We start from the raw sequence: 21794 nt of genomic DNA, 5'->3' as shown, positions 1-21794 counted from the left end.
CATTCCACAAAATATTTTTTTTAAAAATGAAAGTTTATTCATAGTCAATGGCTCAAATAGCAAATAAAAAGAATCTGGTAAGGCATCAGCCTATGACAATAGTTTCTCTGTGTCCATTGGCTTCATAACACCTTGGTTCCCATTACACAAACATCAATATTAGTGGTTAAACTCCCTGGTTAGACCGACTGAAAACAAATACACAATAAGATGAGGACCAATCTGCTTGGCCAGGCACATCAAGAACTAATTCTGCACATGGTAGCGTCTACAGGAGAATGTACATACAAAAAGTTTTGATAAACAAGTGTTCTCTAAACAGCCACATTCCTAATGTCTACTTGTTAGCATGTTAAATATGTGTTGTCTAGTTTGCTCAGACACATCTTGAACTGTCTTTTCATAAATTCACACATGTATATAAAAAAGTGTTTTTTTTTGTAACTGATCTAACCGTTACACCTACACCCAAGAAACTTAAAAGCCTCAGATAGTGCTTTATCTTTCAATTCCACATACTAAATGTACTAATTATATTTCAAAAAGCAGAACAGTAAAGGGCAATACATTTTAGTGTATCAATGAGGGACTATGGAAGCACATGGCCAATATTTCCATACTGCAAAGTAGAGTGGGGTATTTGACTGATATCAGAAAAAGTAGCTATAACGCTTTCCCATTAGGTAATGCATAGCTAACATTTCCAAAGCCTTAGACAGGAGCAACACAGAAAAATGGAAAATTTATATTTTCCAGACAGCCCTAAGAGCAAGATCAATTTGTGCTCTAAGTACACAACTACCAGCAACTATTTGCCCCGCACTGTGCCCCAACCCTAGGAAGATACCTCCCCCAAATTAAGTAGCTGCCAAAGGGCAGTGTCAATGTCTGTGCATTAAGAAATACGTGACCACTTCTGACTGAAATGTGCTCCACCCTCTTTTTATATTCAATCTCAGATGTCTATGACGGCCCTTCCACTGTAAGCAAAAGCAATCTTCATTGAATCACAGGTTAATAGTACGCTCTGGATTATTAAAGACCCAGAGTATGGCACACTTTTCTGATCAGAGATACTGCTAGCACACAGCTAGTTAGCAAAATTGCTCACAAAAACTGCACTCCACACTGAAGGATATACTTTCACAGTGATGCACACACCTCAGTGCATTACAAGGAAGATACACCCTTAACTACGTTAACTTTTTTTAAGTTTTTTTTTAAATTAAGGCATATTCAAATATACTCATGAGTTTATACCATTTGTCTAAGCTAATTCCATGTATAAATGACTTCCAATAGAAGCAGAGAACAGAGCTCGTTTCTCTTCTCTAATTTGCATATTCTTATAACTGCAAAAAAAAAAAAAAAAAAAAAAAGCATATATACACTACCTTTGCTTAGTTTTGACCACTGCTGTAGTTTCCAAGGCAGTAGAAGACAAAGTGAAGTTTGGGTGATAGAAAACTGTATGCTTTAGGAGAAATGATAGAAAGTAATGCTTTGTTTACAGTTCAAGACGGACTGCCCATGAAAAAAAACCCTCTACATTCAGAAGAACCATGGTGAGAGGCAGCAAGTTATGAAATGGGTTCAATTCTGCTTCTCTTGAAGCCACGTTAAACTTTTTCAGTGAAAGACTTTCAGTGCTGTCCCAATTCATGCTTTAAGTGGTACATTACAATTTCCAAACTGTTAAGAGTAATTTCCGTCATAGGAGCCTCCAAATGGCATGCTATAAGTTATGGATTTTATTAGTATGATCAAGGGATGATGAGAGTTTGGAACTTTGATTATAAAATGCAACATCTTTCTCTGATCCTCTTGGCTAGGCTTTTCCTTTTCTTTTTTCCATTCTTTTCTTTGCTGTCTTCCATCTTTCTTGCTCTGATTTCTCGCATTAAATCAAAAAATACCTAGAAAGAAAAATACAAGTGTTAGTAAGGTAAAGGTAAAGGTACCCCTGCCCGTACGGGCCAGTCTTGACAGACTCTAGGGTTGTGCGCCCATCTCACTTAAGAGGCCGGGGGCCAGCGCTGTCCGGAGACACTTCCGGGTCACGTGGCCAGCATGACAAGCTGCATCTGGCGAGCCAGAGCCGCACACAGAAACGCCGTTTACCTTCCCGCTAGTAAGCGGTCCCTATTTATCTACTTGCACCCGGGGGTGCTTTCGAACTGCTAGGTTTACAAGTGTTAGTAAAGGTAAAGGTAAAGGTACCCCTGCCCGTACGGGCCAGTCTTGACTGACTCTAGGGTTGCGCGCTCATCTCACTCTATAGGCCGGGGGCCAGCGCTGTCCGGAGACACTTCCGGGTCACGTGGCCAGCGTGACAAAGCTGCATCTGGCAAGCCAGAGCCGCACACGGAAATGCCGTTTACCTTCCCGCTAGTAAGCGGTCCCTATTTATCTACTTGCACCCGGGGGTGCTTTCGAACTGCTAGGTTGGCAGGCGCTGGGACCGAACAACGGGAGCGCACCCTGCCGCGGGGATTCAAACCGCCGACCTTTCGATTGGCAAGCCCTAGGCGCTGAGGCTTTTACCCACAGTGCCACCCGCGTCCCTACAAGTGTTAGTACATGTGTGCAAACATGTGCTACATTAATCAAAGCCTGCATTTTTAGGCTATTAAGTAAACCAAGAGGTTCTGCTTCATTCTTTTTCAGCTACGAGTGGTAATGTATTGTAGGGTTAAAACTGTTTTCATATTTTTCTTTAACAGAATTCTATAGAAAGTAGAAAGAAAACAAAAATATATCTATTCGGACCTGCTGTTAAAAATGTAAGTAGCCATGCTAAGCATAGCTTGCTAAAATCATAAAGCGGATATGAAGTCACATGCCAGAAACTGGTAAATCAATGTTGCATGTGACCCAACTATGGAAGTAAGGATGATCTTGCTTAAATGCAAACTAGCCTGCCACCGACCCTTAATGCATGAAAATATTCCTGAGTGCTACAGAACCAGTTGCTCAAATTAGAAGCCAAGAAAACTTCTAGGAAACAGCTGTCCACCATGTTCTAGTGAGTCAATAACGATTCAGTACCATATTGCTCAGAGTAAACAAGCCAACTTACATTTAGTGACCCAATTTCTAACATCTGAGTTTTTAAAAAGGACTTTCCTGTTATGCAGTCATGTTTGTATATAGGTCAGAAAGGAGAGGTTTGCATATTAAACCACTAAGCCCCTTAACCTTTTGCCAAGCAGATTTTCTGCAAGGCAAGAGCTAGTACTTAGAACTAGTGAAGAATAAGTTTTAAGAACTATAGGGTTCTTATTGTTGTCATTTAAAAAAAAAAAAAAAAGATTTAAGAAGTTTTCACCTTTGTACCAGATCATTAAAACATGAGTTGATTAAATTACACCACTGCTTTCCATCTCATTTGAAAGAGATTAAGACACTGATGCTAGCATTTTCTGCCTAGGGTATATAATCAAATTCTTTAAAAGAAGAGTATGAAAGAACTTACACACACACACACACACACACACACACACACACACACACACAAACAAACACGGTAGCTCATACAATGTTAAACCCCAGTTTACCTATAAGCATTATAGCTCACATCTCCTTCAACAATGTTAAGTCAGAACCCACCCTTCACCCTTTACAGGGGCAACACAGTCGCCAGCAACTACTTTCCTTAGACTGGAATTAATCCCACTCAGAACAAATGGAAGCAGGTTCAGGCCATAGTCTGTTAGAGAATGAACATCAACACGCCATCTCACCCCAACCCCACTTTGTCTCACACCTACTGGTGGAGGAAGAGGGGGGTGGGGGAGGGCACCGCCCCTGCAGCGCGATCCCGGTGGGGTGCCATTGCGGCTGTCACCCTGCCCACGCTGGCTGCCACACCCCCACAGGCGGCATGCCACGCCCCCGCCTGAAGCTCCATCACTGCTCACACCAGATTGAGATAAGGCTTCTGGTTTGTTAAGTTGCAGTTTCCCATGATGTCTGAACTGGAAATACTTACCTGCAAACTGGACTAAAAACTATGGATTGCAACCCTGATTTACAGGCAGCAACCAAGGCATCATAGGAAATGGTAATTTGAAAAACCAGGAAATGTTCTCTACAGCTGAGCATACAAGAGGGAATGTTCAAGCCCACCGCTTGAACTCCTGTAGCCTTATTTGAGTTCACCGATTCGGTCTGCGTTGCTCCGGGACAGGAGGAAGGAAGTCAAATGACACCGAGGTTGGTTCAAAGAAAGAGTTTATTCTGCTCTCCGGATAGCAGAAGGCACTTGCGTGATCAAGTCCACAGCAAGTCCAAAGAAACGAGAAGTTTCATGCAGTATATATATCCTCCAGGCACCCTCTCCCCCTTCCCCAGCCATGTCAGCTTGTACACGCAGGTTGACATCACAGATGTTCCTGCTCCGGCACTCTTAACCATAAAAGGGATTTCCTTCCTGCACTCCTGACCATAAAAGGATCTTCCTCTTCCTACTCTTATCTTGGAGGAAGAGGTCATCATCTCCGGGAACACGCTTCTGTCGTTGTTCCCAGATTTCGGTCTGTGAGTCTTTTGTGGTCAGCACATAAGATAAGACACTGATGTGCCTGCTCTGTTCCCCTAGACCAGCCAGGGTCATCCCTAACGTCACAAACTGGTAAAGGAGAGAGCGGTGTCCTTGTTATGCATTTGCTCAACGGCTCAATTTTATGCATTTTAGCTAAGGAAAAATAGGGATTTTGGTGCAGTTTAAAACTGCCTGCACAGTCAGTTTTGGGTTTTGGGAAACCCATTCCTTCACTCCAACTAACCCCAGCGAAACTCCTTAGTGAGCCATTTGAATGTCTTCTGTTCAGCTACCTGTTAGAGCATTCATCTTGAAGAGACTCTACACAAAAGAGTCAGGGTAACATTAATAATTAGTCTTGACAAACAACAAGTGGAATCAGAGGTTTATGAAGATGTATTTGGGAAATGGTAAACTTTTACCTTGTCGACATTAGCTCGTGTTTTAGCAGACGTTTCAACATAGTTAACATTCCACTGATCAGCTCTGTTTTTTGCTTCTTCTACAGAAACCTGTCTTTTGTCTTCCAAATCCGATTTGTTACCAACTAGCAAAAATGGAACATTCTCATCTTCTTTTACCCTTAAAATCTGCTCTCTGAAGAGAAGAGAAAAAACACATTTTAAGACCCATGCAGTTTAATCTTCTTTGATTTCTCAGATATGAAACTTTAATACAACCTTGGTGAAATAAACATATGTTTTTGCTGTTACCCATCATGCGCTATCACCAACTTGGTGCTAGGTATTCACAATATGCAACTGGCAAAGACCCTACGCAGGAGAGCAGTTAGAAAAGAAGTAGCGAGTAAGAAGCTATAAACTGTTAACTGACGGCACACATAAAGAGGACTAACAGATGAGCCCGTTATAAATTTTATAAGAGGATAACTTTGAAGAAGAGATGGTAATGCAGGAGAAGCCAAACTCAAGAATTAGCAGTTTAACATCAATAAAAAAACTGACCAAGTAGTGCTATAGAGGATTATCAAGATTAATGAAGATATTTACTTTCAGAATTATTAAGCAGAAACAATACATAAATTAGGTATTTTATAGAAAAAGGGAAATATTTTAAAGTGATAGTGAAGCAGACTTTACATTTTACCACAGACATTAACCTTTGGCTTAATTTAACCTTGATATCAAACAATAAAACTATCAACACAATTACTCCCCAAATACCTAACTGACAGTCATGTCACAACTGCCTGCCTAACAGACTAGCTTCTATCCCAACACACCTGTGGCAGTTCCTACAACATAACTTTTCATGCTAGATAAAGGCTATCCAGAATCCTTGCCACTTTGCATACCAACCTTTTTAATAATGAAAATGCCAATCTATGATACAAAGAACTGATCATTTTCCTTCCGCAGGGCCTGCAAGACAGAGCTGTTCCACCAGGCCTTTGGTCAGGGCACAGCCTGACCCCCTCCTCTGGCAATCGGCAATCTGCACAGAATTTGCTTGATGGTTGCCATTAATTTGATTTTAATTTGATTTAATTAATTTTATAATGAATGTTTTTAGAATGTCGGACTATTTTGATTGTTGTTAGCCGCCCTGAGCCCAGCTTCGGCTGGGGAGGGCGGGATATAAATAAAATTTTATTATTATTATTATTATTATTATTATTATTATTATTATTATTATTATTATATTATTATTATTCCTTCTGAAAAGCAGCTCAACAAATTACTGCCCACAACTGTAAGTCTTTAGAATATTTGCAAAAAACCTGGTCTATAGCACTTTCAGAAAAATTGACTAAGGAAGTCGAAGCATTAGCTGGAAAAAGGGACAGGGACGATTTCATAGTGACATGATATCCTTTTATTGCACATTCAACAGAACATCATTTACAGTGGCATCCACTACTTACAGTGAGGGGGGAAAGTATTTGATCCCCTGCTAAATTTGCCCGTTTGCCCTCTGACGAAGAAATGACGAGTCCATAATTTTAATGGTAGTTTTATTGTAGCTGTGAGAGACACAATAACAACAGGAAAACCCCCAGAAACCCAGAAGACAAAAGTCAGAAATTGATGTGCATTATAATGAGTGAAATAAGTATTCGATCCCCTATCAACCAGACAGATGTCAGGCTACCTGGTATCTTCACTGTATGTAACGAGCTGAGATTAGAAGCACCTGCTGTAAGGGAGAGGTCTTACCTGTAATCCCAGCTCGTTACAGTACCTGTACAAAAGACACCTGTCGACAGGAGCAATCAATCCAGCAGATTCCAAAGTAGCCACCATGACCAAGAACAAAGAGCTGTCCAAGGATGTCAGGGACAAGCTTGTACAGCTGCACAAGGCTGGACTGGGCTACAAGACTATTGCCAAGCAGCTTGGTGAGAAGGTGACAACAGTTGGTGCAATAATTCGCAAACACAAAAGAACTGCCAACCTCCCTCGGTCTGGGGCTCCATGCAAGATCTCATCTCGTGGAGTTGCAATGATCAGGAGAATGGTGATGAAGCAACCCAGAAGTACACAGGGGAAGCTTGTCAATGATCTCAGGGCAGCTGGGACCATAAGTCACTATGAAAACAGTTGGTAACACACTACACCGTGAAGGACTGAGATCTTGCAGAGCCCACAAGGTCCCCTTGCTCAAGACAGCACATGTACAGGCCTGTCTGCAGTTTGCCAATGCACATCTGAATGACCCAGAGGAGAACTGGGTGAAAGTGTTCTGGTCAGATGAGACCAAAATCGAGCTCTTTGCCATCAACTCAACTCACCATGTTTGGAGGAGGAGGAATGCTGCCTACGACCCCAAGAACATCATCCCCACTGTCAAACATGGAGGGGGACATATTATGCTTTGGGCGTGTTTTTCTGCTAAGGGGACAGGACACCTTCACCGCATCAAAGGGACAATCGACGGGACCATGTATTGTCAAATCTTGGGTGAGCTCCTCCTTCCCTCAACCAGGGCATTGAAAAGGGGTCGAGGATGGGTATTCCAGCATGACAATGACCCATAACACAGAGACAAGGCAACAAAGGAGTGGCTCAAGAAGAAGCACATTAAGGTCCTGGAGTGGCCTAGCCAGTCTCCAGACCTTAATCCCATCCAAAATCTGTGGAGGGAGCTGAAGGTTCGAGTAGTTACACATCAGCCTTGAAATCTTACTGACTTGGAGAGGATCTACAAAGAGGAGTGGGACAAAATACCTCCTGAGATGTTGGCAACCCTGGTGGGTGCCTACAAGAAACATCTGACCTCTGTAATTGCCAACAAGGGTTTTGCCACCAAGTACTAAGTCATCTTTTGCAAAGGGATCAAATACTTATTTCACTCATTGTAACACACATCAATCTCTGACTTTTGTCTTCTGGGATTATGGGGTTTTTCCTGTTGTTATTCTGTCTCTCACAGCTACAAATAAACCTACCATTAAAATTATGGACTGGTCATTTCTTCGTCAGGGGGCAAACGGGCAAATTTAGCAGGGGTTCAAATACTTTCCCCCCTCACTGTACAACTCTGGAGAAATGTTTTCCCATAAAGATTATGTATCTTGGAGAGGAAGGGACAGGGACATTTGTTAGGGGAGCGTATATTTTCTTTGTTCGTTTTCTTGAAAATCAATTTTTAAAGAAAGAATGCTTGCCACTCAAGAGGACTTTTGGCAAACCTACAGTGGAATCTGTGGTCTCGAATTAACAGAAATTAAATGCTGAAGTTTGATTAGGAGACAATAATAAAGACCCAGCCTCATGCACTTAAGAATGAAGAGGCAATCTATACCAATTGTGTCCATCATATGCTGTCTAGCAAACACTTCCTCAGTGTTCAGTGGGAAAGAAACTTTTATTCACTGTGATTCAGTTTACAGTGGCCCAGTATGCACACCACAAAATAGTTTAAAATAAGCTACGATTTAATGTATGGAGTACCTTGCTCCTTTCTAAGTCCTGTGATGCAGAAGGGAAGAAACAAGTCAAGCATCTGGCTTGTTGTGATGCAGAAACCTGGGCTTGTGATTTTTCTCCAAATAACCCTTGACTTATCAGTTATCAGTTATTGGTTGTGGCATGTTTGGAATGAAACAAACCATGAGCAAACCGTGAGCACTATTTTGTGCAAAGCCTGAAGCCAGACTCTAGCTTGCTTCCTCCCATGTGACCAATTCAGTAAAGAGAACAGTCACCATATTTGGCACTGAATATTCACTGAGTGTTTAGCACACAAAACCTTTTAATGCCAAGTAGGCACACAATGAGTTAATCAACAATTGGAAAGGCCGGTAGTCATTTTAAGCTTCCTTCTACCTTTTAAAAATTATACAGCATACAAAGGTAAATTAGGCTTTCTAAGTTAACACATATTTGTTTGTTCAGGCATTTTAAGTGTTTTAGCATGTGATTGTTGCAGCCTCTACTGTTTTCACCTGCCTTCATTTTTCATTTATTGTGGCTCAGCTTGTTTTACTGTTGTTCAGACATAAATTCAATCATGTAATTTATTTTGTGGTACCCCACTCTTTGTACCAGCATCAATAAAAGACACACTATAAATCTTTTAAATACGTTAAACAACCACAAGATGATTCAAGTGTGTTCTACCCCTGATTCAATCCTGTTCTATGGCATAGCAGAAGTGATACAGCAGTCACTACATATTTGTATCTTTCATGGCTTCAGAACTTTAAAAAGATCCCCAGCCATGTCAACAGCTAATGCTGGACACAACAGGAACCAAGAATTTCCAACATAGTAAATAACCCAATAGTGTTTTGTGTCATCAAAAATAGGTTATATATGACATTTATTCAGATACCAGATGTGCCATGCCTTCTTTTTCAGGCAAACTTCATTTTTCAAAATAAATAATGAAGCTCTTACACCATGATGCAATATTTGTATTATAAACATCAATCTTGGGAGTGCAGCTCCTGATTCCCATTGCAAGGCAGATACTTTATGCTGGTGATTTAATTGTTTTTGAGCAAACAAAGTACATTTGTGTAAAAGTTATTGAGTAATTGGCTAGAATGACTGAGCCAACTGTAACCTCCAACTCCTTTGTTTCTCATGTTTGATCTTGAAAATGCATCTGTGTTATAAGAACGGCATTACTCAGCAGACAGCAGCCACCCAACAGTTACGATGAACAAAAATGCAATATTAAGCTGCTAAGGCTATGTAAGGACTATGTCTGCTGATTCTGGGGGCTTTATGTGAACTAGCACAATGTTGACTGTGGAAATATGTATGGAATGTAGCCATAAAGAAGCAACTTTTACCTTGCAGCACATTGTTCTTTTTCTTTGGACTGTTGCCTCTGCTGTCTGCCTTATCTGTATCCTTAATTCAGGGCCTCTTTCCCTCTATTCCTATTTAGCTGCATCCCATCCCTGTGGCCATGATAATAGTGGTTTCTTATCCCCATCAAGGGCCTTGCTTCTTAGATGTTTATTCCTTAAAACTCTCCAATGTTATTGATGGAGAGGCCTGGAGTATAGGCTGATGTTAACCATGCACATATATTCTGCAGCGATATTATAGGCCAGAAAAGCATGGAACAAAGCTACAATTTAGCACAGTAAAAATATGATGCTGAATTCACTAAAACAAACCAGTTTCTCTCATACACATCCAATTACCTGAAGTCGGCTGTAGCAGCAAAAGATTCAAGCTCTGTAATAGAGAATACACAGAGAAAACCCTCTCCACTTCGGAAGTAGTTGTCTCGAATTGCAGCATAATCCTCCTGCCCTGCTGTATCCAATATATCTATCTGGACTTCTTCCCCATCTAGGACTACTTTTTTTCTGTAGCTGTCTGCTTTGGTAGGCTCATAGTCTTCCACAAACTGGCAAGAAATGAAACAGAGTCAGTCTTATTTTGGTAACTTCCACCAGGGATTCCAAAGAAACATTTCTTGACCAAATACTGTTAACATTTATATAGCACTTTAAAGTGTTCAGTGTTTCACTTGCATCATCTAGTGGCTCAGAACTGCCCTGGGGGTGGGGAGACCAGAGGTTGTGAGAGTGTCCTGTCCAAGGCCATCTGGTGAATTCATGGCAGAGGCATGATGTGATCAGGGAACTTTCTAATTCTTAAGGCAAATGCAGCCATTATGCTACACCAGCAATATCCAGTAATATTTAGGCAGATAACATGAAGTTCTATCAGAGGTTCAATTTGCTATAAAGTTAACATGTTGGAATGAGAAAAAAGAATGGAACTTCAAATGAAAGACCAGTTTAATTCTGACAAATATTTGTTAAATGGGCAATCCTAAATAGTCATCAATTAAACTGTGGAGAATTATATGCAGGCAGCAGCATGAACCTATAGAATGGCAAAAGAGTTATTTTGGAAGCTTTGTTGAAATTAAATAATCCACAATACTATGAATTCATAACAGAGGATGGTTTGTTTGAATAAGGATTAATGTAGAAAAATCAGTATCTACAATCAATATTGCTTTCTCTGTAATCAAGCTAAACAATACTGTTACCTTGGCTGTATTAATTTTTAATACAATATGACTATTGTATTTTTAGTTATTTGTTAGTATAGTACAAATACTGTATAAATATAGCATTTTAATTAATAGTTGAAAATTAAACTGCTGTAAATAAAAGAATACTGAAAAACTATTGCTGATCAAAAGTCTCTTGGACTCTTTAAACAAATATAGCAGCAGCTAGGGCAAAATTCTACAACCTTTTATTAATCTAACTCTGCCTCTCTGACTTGCAAGAAGTGCTCAATCCAACAATCAGCTGATTTTTCAGCAGTCCAATTCAAAGCACTGCAGAAAAGAGTGGGCAAAAAAGAGTCGCCTGACATTGTGTCAAACCTGGCCTGCAAGGGGTGGGGGAAATAACAATTGAGTTAGAAAGGTTCCACACCCCTGCCATAAACCATACAAAAATCTTTCCAGCTGAAAGAACTAGTCTGCTCAGGTTTGCTGAAGCAGTTACCAAACGAACTAAAATGTAGTGATTAGACTCCCTGTTCATATACAGCCTGAGAACACACTTCTTTAAAAAATGATTGTCACTGCCAAAGAAGGATAGAACTTTCTTTTTGTACGCCACAACAGCAGCAAGAATACTTATCGCAAAGTATTGGAAGACACAAGATCTACCCACCCTGGAAGAATGGCAGATGAAGGTGATGGACTATATGGAACTGGTGGAAATGACTGGCAGAATCCGAGACCAGGGAGAAGAGTCGGTGGAAGAAGATTGGAAGAAATTTAAAGACTATTTACAGAAATACTGCAAAATTAATGAATGTTAGAATGATGTTGGATTGAAGTAAAGTGGTTTTCAGCAGTAATGTTATAAAGATGTGTAAAAATGGATTGTTAACAGGGGATAATCTAAAGTTATAATATATTAAGATTAAAGATTAGGATAAAAACAAAGAGGGAAAGGATTTGCTGAACCAACTAATTGAACTGGATACAAAAAAGGGAGGCGTGAGGAGGTCTGGGGAACAAGCGAATGAAAGATAAGACACGGAAAGATTGAATTGTTTTTAATTGTTTTTACTTTGTATTTTTTTCTTTTTCTTTTTTCTTTTTGTAATATTTTGAAAACTTTAATAAAAATCTTTAAAAAAATAAAAAATAAAAAATGATTGTCACACTCTTACCTCATCATACATGAACTGCAGCGTTAATGCAGATTTTCCTACACCTCCACTGCCTACCATGATGACTTTGTGCAGAGCCAAAGAATTTTGACTTTTGGGCTTATTTGCTGCCATTTTTGGATTTCGGATATTTCACACAAAGAAGGAACCTGAGTGGAGAAATGTTTTTTGAATTAATAAGGATTTTTAAACATTCATAAGGAGGTTCAGTAACTAAAATGTACAATAGCTACAAAATAAGTAGAAGCATGCTCCCATGGCTTAGCCCAACTTCAAAAACAATTGCAGTAATACAAACACAACCTGCTCAGCATAACAGAATCAAGCAAAGAGAATTGTTCTCTGAATAAGGATGGCTTTCAGCTTTTAGATATAAAAAAAATTAACATGCTTGGGATTGAACCTGCAACCTTTTGTATGAAAAGCATGTGATCTACCACTGAGTTACAACTCTTCCAGTTGTTTCTGCTTTGTGGACATATTCACATATAAAACTAGTTCAAAGTCCTCTAACACACCTATTTTTTTAAAGGGGGGGTGAACTCTGAATTTAGTCTTCATGGTTTGAAGTATCTGAGGAAAAATCTAAGTAAGGCGAATGTAAGTGTAAGCCTCAGACATTTGCCACAGACTGGCCCAAAGTCATTCAGTGAGCTCCATGGCCAAGTGGGGATTTGAACCCTGATCTTCCAGGTCTTAGTCCAACACTTCAATTGCTACACCACACTTGTTTGTTCTTTCTGTGTACACACATACACACACCACATATGTATGGTACCTTAATGTTTTTCCCTCTAGAGCAAATAGTAGCTGGGAATGGGGAAGACAGTTACAAACATTCCCCTTTGCCATGCTAGTTTATTCTGGGGGGAGTCTAGCAGATGCTTTTCTTTTCCTTTCCTTTTTTTAAAAAGGAAGTGTTGAGAGATCTGATGACAGATTTCCACTTCTAATACAGTGGTGTTAATTCCAATAAGGGAGTAGCTAGCCAGTTCATGAATACAGTAGTACCTCGGGTTACGAACTTAATTCGTTCCAGAGGTCCGTTCTTAACCTGAAATTATTCTTAACCTGAGGCGCGCTTTCGCTAATGGGGCCTCCTGGTGCCGCCGCCGCTGCACGATTTCCATTCTCATCCTGGGGCAAAGTTTGTAACCCGAGGTACTACTTCTGGGTTAGCGGAGTTTGGAACCTGAAGTGTTTGGAACCCGAGGTTCTGTATGTACATTTAGATACAAGGACTATTCAGAAAGTTTGACTTACATACACTTAACTGTTATGCAGACTGATGCTTCTCAGCAAACTTGCATAGGAAGTGCTACTGTGTTCAAGAGAGCTTATTCCCAAGGAAACAAGCACAGGATCACAGCTTAATGTATGCATGGATAAATGGCATTTGTAGGAAAAACTTAATTTTTCCTTTAAAATGCTGTATGTACTAAACCACTCTAGGCATAGAAGAATTTAACATTCAGCATCTCTGTTAGCCCACAGCTTATTACAAGAGAAAAGTTGGGTATCATGGATGATACTTTTTTTTTGTACACTTGGCAGCTTACATTTGCTTTCCAGCTCATTATATAGAATGCAAAGCTCATAGGATATGCATTTACATATAAGGTTGTCAAATTAGTGACAACAGGGTTTTGTGACAGTTTGCTTGGAAACAGGAAAAGAATACACCAGTTATATTTTTAGAACTGAGGCAGCCAAGTACTGGACTCTTAAAGATCTTATGCAACTAAAAGCTGTCCACTGCTACAAGGAAGGAAGACTACAATACAAAAGTACTGTTGGGATCTGCGGAACTTGTATTTTACAGGTGCCATATACTTAATACTAGGTAGGTACCCTTGATATATTGTTTGAGATACTTGCTAAAGGGTTGTTTTTTTTAAGCAAGCCTACCCAGACATATAATTTAGGCTTCTGCTTTTTTAAATGCATGTTTGTAGGTATTCATCCTTGTTAATCATGGCTGCAGTGGAAACAGGGTCCACAGTTCTAAACATCCCTTCATATTGTGAAGAACTAGACAAAATAAAACACCCTCTGCAAAGAGATCACTGTTATGAGTCATGTAACATGACCAGTCTGGAGGTAGAAAGAGAATGCCATCACCAGAAGTATCTGCCATAGTGCTTGACTGCACTTTTGGATGTCCCGGCTGGTCTACTGCATCTACTAACTTCTTAACAGTACCATCTGGTACTGGTAAATCTAAAGGCCATAAGAAGTAATCAGAAAGAACATGGGTCAGCAAACTTTTTCAGCAGGGGGCTGGTCCACTGTCCCTCAGACTTTGTGGGCGGCCAGACTATTATTATTATTTTTTTTGGGGGGGTGAACAAATTCCTATGCCCCACAAATAACCCAGAGATGCATTTTAAATAAAAAACCCCACATTCTACTCATGTAAAAACATGCTGATTCCCGGACCATCCACGGGCCGGATTTAGAAGGCTAATGGGCCGTATCCGGCCCCCGGGCCTTAGTTTGCCTACCCATGAGAAAGACCATAAACAGAAGCCACAATGCAGGAGTGTGAGATAAAATGCAAGTAATATGCCTACAGCCAAAGTCTGTAAGAGTGCTGTTTTCAGTAACAGTCTGCTTAAATGTATGTGAATCTCAACAGCTTAGTGCTGTTACAGCAGACCATGTATCGGTGTGATGTAGTGGCTGAACATGGAAACCTAAATCTGGGACATTTCACACAACATGGAAGCATGTACAGTCGTACCTTAGAAGTCGAACAGTCTAGTTCTTGAACGTTTTGGCTCCGGAACGCCGCAAACCCGGAAGTGACTGTTCCGGTTTACGAACTATTTTTGGAAGCTGAATGTCTGACAGGGCTTCCACGGTGTCAGATTGGCTGCAGGAGTTTCCTGCAGCCAATCAGAAGCCACACTTTGGTTTTCGAATGTTTTGGAAGTCGAAAGTACTTCCGGAATGGATTCCATTCAAATTCCGAGGTACCCAGCAGGGAGATGTAGTCCATCCCATCTAATTGGACCAACACCACCTCCAAGGAGAGTGAGATTTCTATTGGGGCCTTCTAGACACATTACCTCAGTCTCTTTACCGCTATGCATCATTACCACAAGACAGTGGGACAATTTATCATATACCTACTAATGGCATCATCCCCGCCACACCTGCTAACATCCCCAAAGCAAGCCATCAAAATAGCAAATCCCATCATTTTTGGCAGGGATGAAGCAATCTACTCTGAAAATGTTCTCACCATTCAGGAATACAGTATGACTGTTCTTCCATCACTTGAGCAGTCTGAGCATGTTAGTGATTTAATAAAATAAGTTATCAAAACACTTAATGGGGGGGGGGGGAGAGTCCAGCAACATCTGGAGGGCCAAAGGCCCACTGCCTCTGGTTTAAGAGTTACCATGGGTATTTAATATGTAATACCCTTCAATGTATTACAATGGCAGTTTCACATTTTATTCCGCAGCCTAGATACATTGGTATTTACTGAAATCAACAAGTGATGCATGAATGGGACGTATTTATTCACAACTGCTCAGTGACTCATCCCAAGACACTGCAACTCCCTGGTGCCTGTCTACTGGACATCTTCCCTTCACACTGTGTTCATTACAACAGCCATTAGGATACCCAGATGACAGCGCAAATGAATATAAAACTCTAGGGTTCTTTTGTTAGCTTACTTGCCATTGCAATGATCAGAAGCTAGGAAATATTATTGCAGTGGAAGGAAATTTGACAAATGTTGGTAACAGAAAATGGTGCTAAATGACCTGAGAGAATACAAAGTTTTTGCCTGACACAACCCCCATTAGAATAGGCACCAGGTGAGCCTCTTAATGGAGAGTATCCTATAGCCAAGGAGCAAACAAGAAGACATTCTGCCTCATAGTCACCCACATTACTTCAGATTGAGAGAGGGTTATTTACCAGTTTGATTACGAACCAGAGAGTTCTCCCTAATAGCTTCATAGGAAGAAAGGAGGTAGTGACACCAATCTGTACAAAAGCTCAAAGTGTTTTGGATAAAACTTAATATGTAAAGCACAAGATTATGCACATCCTCACAAGAAATCCAAGTTTAGAACACACAAATCTAAGTGTTAAGAAGCTTAGAACAACTTCCCCATGTTGTTGCTAGCAGGTACAGACTAACAACTCTTAATAGAAATATTTTTAGCTTAGAGATAAATTTAATGAAAAGATTTTCTACATACAAATCCAAGGCCCAGTACAGGTATACTATATACTGAAAATGAAATTGAGAAAAACATTTTAAAAGTCGATAAAAGGCTTTAAAATACTGTTTCTTGTACATTTAAAATAACTGTAAAAGGACTATTTTCTTTGTTTGGCTATGTTACTCCCATTTCAAACAAAGAAATGTAATACTCCTGGCAAGTTTGTCTAAGATTCATTATAGCCAGTGCAGTAAGTTGACAATGTAACTGAAGCTTGTCTTTTTTCCCCTAGTAGCAAATGTATTTTACGGCAAAATAATTTGATCAATTATCAACACAGTGTTAGCCAGAAACTCTCAATGTCTTATTCCACCTTGCATTTCCCTGATTAATTAAATGCAGGCCAAAGACAGAAAGAGAATCTCTTTGTGGTTTCCATTTTAGGAATGTATGCATTTATAATGGAAGTTGGAGATGTGGTACAAAAGCAAGACTCATGAACGTAGTCTTGTTGCTAGAGCCTTGACTACTTCAAATCACAGCTTAACTATGAAGTCAGAGTGTGGCCTTGGGCCAAAGCATTCTCAGCTTTTCCTCTCCCTACAATTGCCTTCTATACAAGTAGTTTTGAGGGCAAGTGGGGCATTTAACAATTCATAATCTAAAGACTTAAGACAGCGGGTGGGCTGCCTCTGTATATCTGCCCTGCCTTTAGCAAGACTTGTTCAATGCCACCTGTTCTCATCAGCTCTGGAACACTTCACATAGCTGAACTACAGCAACAAGTAAAACAAAAGTCCAGCACATGTTTCAGGTCCCCCAAAACAAGATCCCAGGGAAGCAAAAATACATTTAAAAAATCTTTCCTAATATTTCTGCAACAAGACGTAAAGTTTACACCTCTTTTCCCACTGAAGACACTTATAAGACAGAAGTTTGCATATGCCATGATTGCCTATCCCTCCCAGAGTTGTCATTGATGCCTTTCACATTAGGGGGATGCAGGCAAACCCCCTTTGCCTCAAAAGCATGTGTGAGGGGGCAACAAGTCAATTGCACGGCTCCCAAAGAATTCAGCACCATGAGGAGAGGCCCAGCTTATGCACATACTGACATAGCTGTGTTGTGCAGGAGTGGGCCTGTCCCATCTGCTTCAATTCTTACCCACCACCCTGAGATCTACTAGTAGATCCAAATTTACTTTCCACCCATCACTAATGTAGAGCTCCTCCACACAAAGGGAACTCCTGGTTGGTCTTAAGAGTCCTCTCTCCCTGGCATTCAGCTCTCTTGAAACTTATTGGTAAGGCCCTTTATTTCTCATTGTTACCAAATGCAGGACTCAACAAGTTTCGGCTTGCCTTACTTGCAAATTTGTCAGCACCAAGACATACATGCACCCTTCCCACAAGGCCCAGGGTGTTGCCCACAATCACATACTACATCTCATATCAACCACAAGGTCAAAGAAACTGCTCCTCTTTCTAGGTCTAAGTTTGGAGCAGAGAACAGAAAAACACACACACACTCTTTGGAGAGAGCGAAAAGGCTTCTTCTGTGTCTGTGTCCAAAGGGTGCTCTGAGCACCTATCAAGGATGGAGGGACATCCAGGCACCTTCATTGTCCATCTCCACCTTTGAGCATATGCAGGGATGTACACTCACTTTTTTTAAAAACCCGTTTCACAGTGTGTGGCTGACAAGGTAGCCAAGGCTAGTTAATTTGAACTCTCTTATTGAGAACTCTGATCCCAGGGGACAAAAATGGCGAAAGGATGAGGACACTGGAATAAGATGATGTCGCATATACTGGAGACAAGTGGCTCCCAACTCAACAATTCTAATTCAGTGAGGTCTTGGGGAGCACAAGCTTTTTGGGGTGTTTTTTTAAGTTCAAGTTGTAAGATTTGTTCTAAAGTGGTAATGAAGAGCAGAAAAGATATTAAGGATTTCATCATGGGCTGAACAAGAATTTCTGCTGGGTTGCTAAAGTTCTAATTTAAAAACATGTTATTCTCATGGCTGTCAATACCAGGCAGTGCTGAAAGTGAGACTTGGTATACCATTCTACAAACCTGTGCAGTGCAAACTTGTAAGACTTCAATATAACACAATACTGTTAAATTTTAGAAACTGGGTAATGGAGAGCTAGGTTGCTTTCAGACACCCAGTTTATTAAGCATTCAGCCTGATTTGTTTGCACAAAGTTTGCAGGGAGGTTGGGCAAAGCTGGCTATTTACTGAGCATTAATTCCAATTGGTTTGCAAGGCTTTTACTCGACATTGAATCAAATGTTGTTATCCCACAGTTTTTTTTTGGGGGGGGGGAGCAGAGGGGGCAGGTTTGTTTCAGAAGAGCATCAAATCAACTAACTGTGCGACCTGAATTTTCTAGTACTTGACTGACTTCAATCCAAAAAGAGCAACACAGTCTGAATATGCCCATAAGCTACATGTTTAAGCAGGGGCATTCAGTGTTAGAAATTAGCAAGGCGCATTTTGCTACTGGCGTGGGTCCAATTGTGACCACGTGGAGATCTCTGGATGCCAAGCTTGATGACTGACATCTCCACCTGGCTGCCCTCCCAAGCTTTCTTGAGCAGGTAAGCAGAAGAACTTATTTATTGTATTTATATCCCCCCCTTTCCTCAAAGGATTCCATGGTTCACCTCCTCCCCCAGTTAATCGCTACAACAATCCTGTGAGGTAGGTTAAGAGGCTGTGACTGGCCCAAGATCACCCAGCAAGCTTCATGACTGAGGGGGGATTTGAACATTGATCTTCCAGGTCCTAGTCTAGCACTCTAAACCATTACACCACACTGGCTTCCTAGAGTACTTCTGCTATGGGGCAGCTATATAAAATAAATATGGGGAAAGCAAAATGTCAGTTGGAGAAGGATCTGAAATATTTCCCTTGAAGCCTGACTTTGTTTTCTTTTGGATTGTTTTCTTTTATATTTTAATGAGTTGTAAACTCAAAAAAAAGGTACCTAGACATTCTGTTGTGGCAACCGTAACCTAGGTTTAAGGTGCCATTTGGTGATTAGCTTATATATCTGAGTTTCTAAAACTGGGCACACTCTACTGTTAAAAGTTCTTGAACGTTTTGAAAGCAAGTACCAGTGGTCTGGTCTGGTTGCGGTTGCTGTTTTCACTACCCAAGCATCTGCTGCTAGAAGTGTTTCACTAATCCAACAGACTCTACAAGGCATATGTAATTTAGAATTTGCAAACACACTTAGTTGCAGACAAAATTCACTAGCTTGAAATGGAGTTATGCAAATATTTTCAAAGCATATGAGAATTTAGATATAGAAGGAATCAATTTCCCCCCCTTTGACCCAGTTAAGGGGGAATGTAGACACTTAGAAATCTTAGTATTCAAACTAAATGATATCTCAGCATCTCAAGTATACCAAAAAACAAATTAGTAAAGGATGAACGCAAACAATGGAGTCACATTGAAATTACATCAGTAATTAAGCACTCTCCTAAGCTCTGTACTCAGAATGTCTTACATACAGCTAATTTATGCTCAGCAAGTCTTGTATCCCAAGGTCCTTTTAGCAATGGGAAAGAGCAGTAAAGCTGCATTCAAGGCAATTCAACTGTATTAAGGTTTGTAGGATATTCACCCATATAACTTCTTATGATAAATTCGCATACTTAACAGTGCAAATTCCAGAATCTACAGAGTAGGTTTCCTGCGCTTAGGATGGCTCACTTCGTATAAATGAACAGATTTCCAAATTACATGTCTAAGGTCAGCAAGTACAGTAAGTATATGAAATCCTTAAGTATCCCTGTAAACTTTGAAAACGCTTACATTTGAAAATGCCTTTCTCATGATGACTTTGGCTTGAGTGCAGCAGCCTAACTAAGCCTAACGACACACCCAGCACTCTTCAAGAAGCTCCGCTTCCCTACAGACTCAGGAGTGGAACATTTATTCACAGAGGAGGGAGGCCATCTAAGCTCCTGCTTCTAATCCTGTCCTCAATACCGAGTATTTCAGCAAGCAGTACAGCAGTAGCCTGGATCTTGTCAACAACAATGCAGCATAGAAGGGGGGTAATGGGTGGAAGGGGAGCAACTCCACCCCCCCCATGCTCTGGACAAATTATGCCTTTGGTCTCAAGAAGGGACCCGGAACCTGACTTTATATTGAAGGAATTTAGCCTCAGAACATTAAGCAGTCAAGTGGCTTAGATGGCTTTGTAAAAGAGATTACGCTAATTCGTGGGGGATGGAGGGATCCAGCAACAGTTCTTCAGCCACCGCAGGTTAACGGAAGTTGTGTATTCAGAGCTAGTGCACCAAGCGCTACCTGGTACACATGACAGACAGCAAGGTGTGTGTGTGTGTGTGTGTGTGCGTGTGTTGCGTGTGTGTGTGTTGCGTGTACACTTTCACACGCAGGTCGGCCGCGAGATTCCTGGAAGCACCTGGCTGGCAACTGCGGGAGCCTGACCTCGGCGGGGCCCCGAGCCCCATCCAGCAGAGTCCGCCCTCTTTGTTCTTAGCAGAGCCCCCGGCCCCAAACGGGAGACCGGCCTCCCAGGAAGACCCTCCAGGGCCCCAGCCAGTTCAGCACTGCGGAGAGATAATGGCCGAAAGGCGAGGCGCTTCCCGGGACCCCCCCCCAAAAGACAGCAGCCCCTTTGCTGGAGGCGAGCCCAGCAGCCCCCCCCCCAACACACAACAACAACCCCGCAGAGACGCCGCAAGGGCGGGCAGGCGGGAACCGGGCAGAGAAAACCCCTTCGGCCTTCCGAGGCGGAGGGAAGGACAGCCGCCTGCACGCCCTCGACCACTAGGCCGCCCCACCACCATTATTATTATTTCCCCTGGGCGCAGGGCGGCCACCCCGCCTGCAGCCTCGCCCGGGTCCCACCCCGCCGCCGCCGCCGCCGGGCTGGGGCCAACCCGAGGCGCGCCCGGGGAAGGGAGGGCGGGCAGGCCGGGCCCGTCTCACCTGCTGAGGAAGGGCCAGGAGCGGCGCGCGGGGAAGAGGAGGAGGAGGAGGACGGGGACGCAGCTCGACGCGGCCTGCGCCTGCCTGCAGCTCCCGGGCCGGCGGCGGCGGGCGGCACCTCAGTCTCTGGCTGGCTGGCGGGCGCGCCCTGGTCGAAGCCAGCTCCTCCCGCTCCTCCTCCCGACGCAGCCGAGGCGGAGGAAGCAGGCGAGGCGGGGCCTAAAACAACCCAACGCCGCCGCCTCCTCCTCCTCCTCGAGCGCCTTCCGGGCCGCTTTCGGGGGCGGGAGACGCGGTTCTCTGCGGGGGGGGGGGCGGGTGTCGGCTTCTCCTCAGGCGCCGCTGGGCCCGCCCTGAGGGAGGGAGAGAGGTAAGGGGGGGGCCCCGCGCGCCAAGCCGCCTCCCCGCCTCAGGCGAAGGCTCCGCCCGCAGCCGCCGCTCGAGGAGGAGGAG

At 42.1% G+C, this 21794-nt stretch overlaps 1 protein-coding gene across 1 annotated transcript; it reads right to left on the bottom strand.

Annotated features, from left to right (window-relative positions):
- Positions 1 to 14: 14 nt before the first annotated feature.
- On the bottom strand, positions 15 to 21613 carry RALA (RAS like proto-oncogene A). The gene is made up of 5 exons (XM_028749617.2): positions 21342 to 21613; positions 12178 to 12326; positions 10167 to 10375; positions 4966 to 5140; positions 15 to 1916 (listed from the first exon to the last, which is right to left on the bottom strand). The coding sequence occupies exons 2-5, from the start codon at positions 12289 to 12291 to the stop codon at positions 1794 to 1796; spliced, it is 621 nt and encodes a 206-aa protein (XP_028605450.1). The 5' UTR covers positions 12292 to 12326; positions 21342 to 21613; the 3' UTR covers positions 15 to 1793.
- Between the last annotated feature and the right edge of the window lie 181 nt (positions 21614 to 21794).

The sequence above is a fragment of the Podarcis muralis genome, chromosome 12, assembly GCF_964188315.1.
Source record: "Podarcis muralis chromosome 12, rPodMur119.hap1.1, whole genome shotgun sequence".
Classification (NCBI taxonomy): Eukaryota; Metazoa; Chordata; class Lepidosauria; order Squamata; family Lacertidae; genus Podarcis; species Podarcis muralis.
Note: the sequence above shows the minus strand (reverse complement) of the source record. Positions and strands in the feature narration are given on the sequence as shown.

Bases quoted from the DNA above. Each gene is read 5' to 3' on its own strand.
- RALA (XM_028749617.2), bottom strand. From the start codon at position 12,291: ATGGCAGCAAATAAGCCCAAAAGTCAAAATTCTTTGGCTCTGCACAAA. The intron at 10,376-12,177 runs GTAAGAGTGTGA...ATTTCTTGCCAG, and splicing joins TGCAGTTCATGTATGATGAG to TTTGTGGAAGACTATGAGCC. The intron at 1,917-4,965 runs GTAAAAGTTTAC...TTTTCTTTCTAG, and splicing joins CACGAGCTAATGTCGACAAG to GTATTTTTTGATTTAATGCG.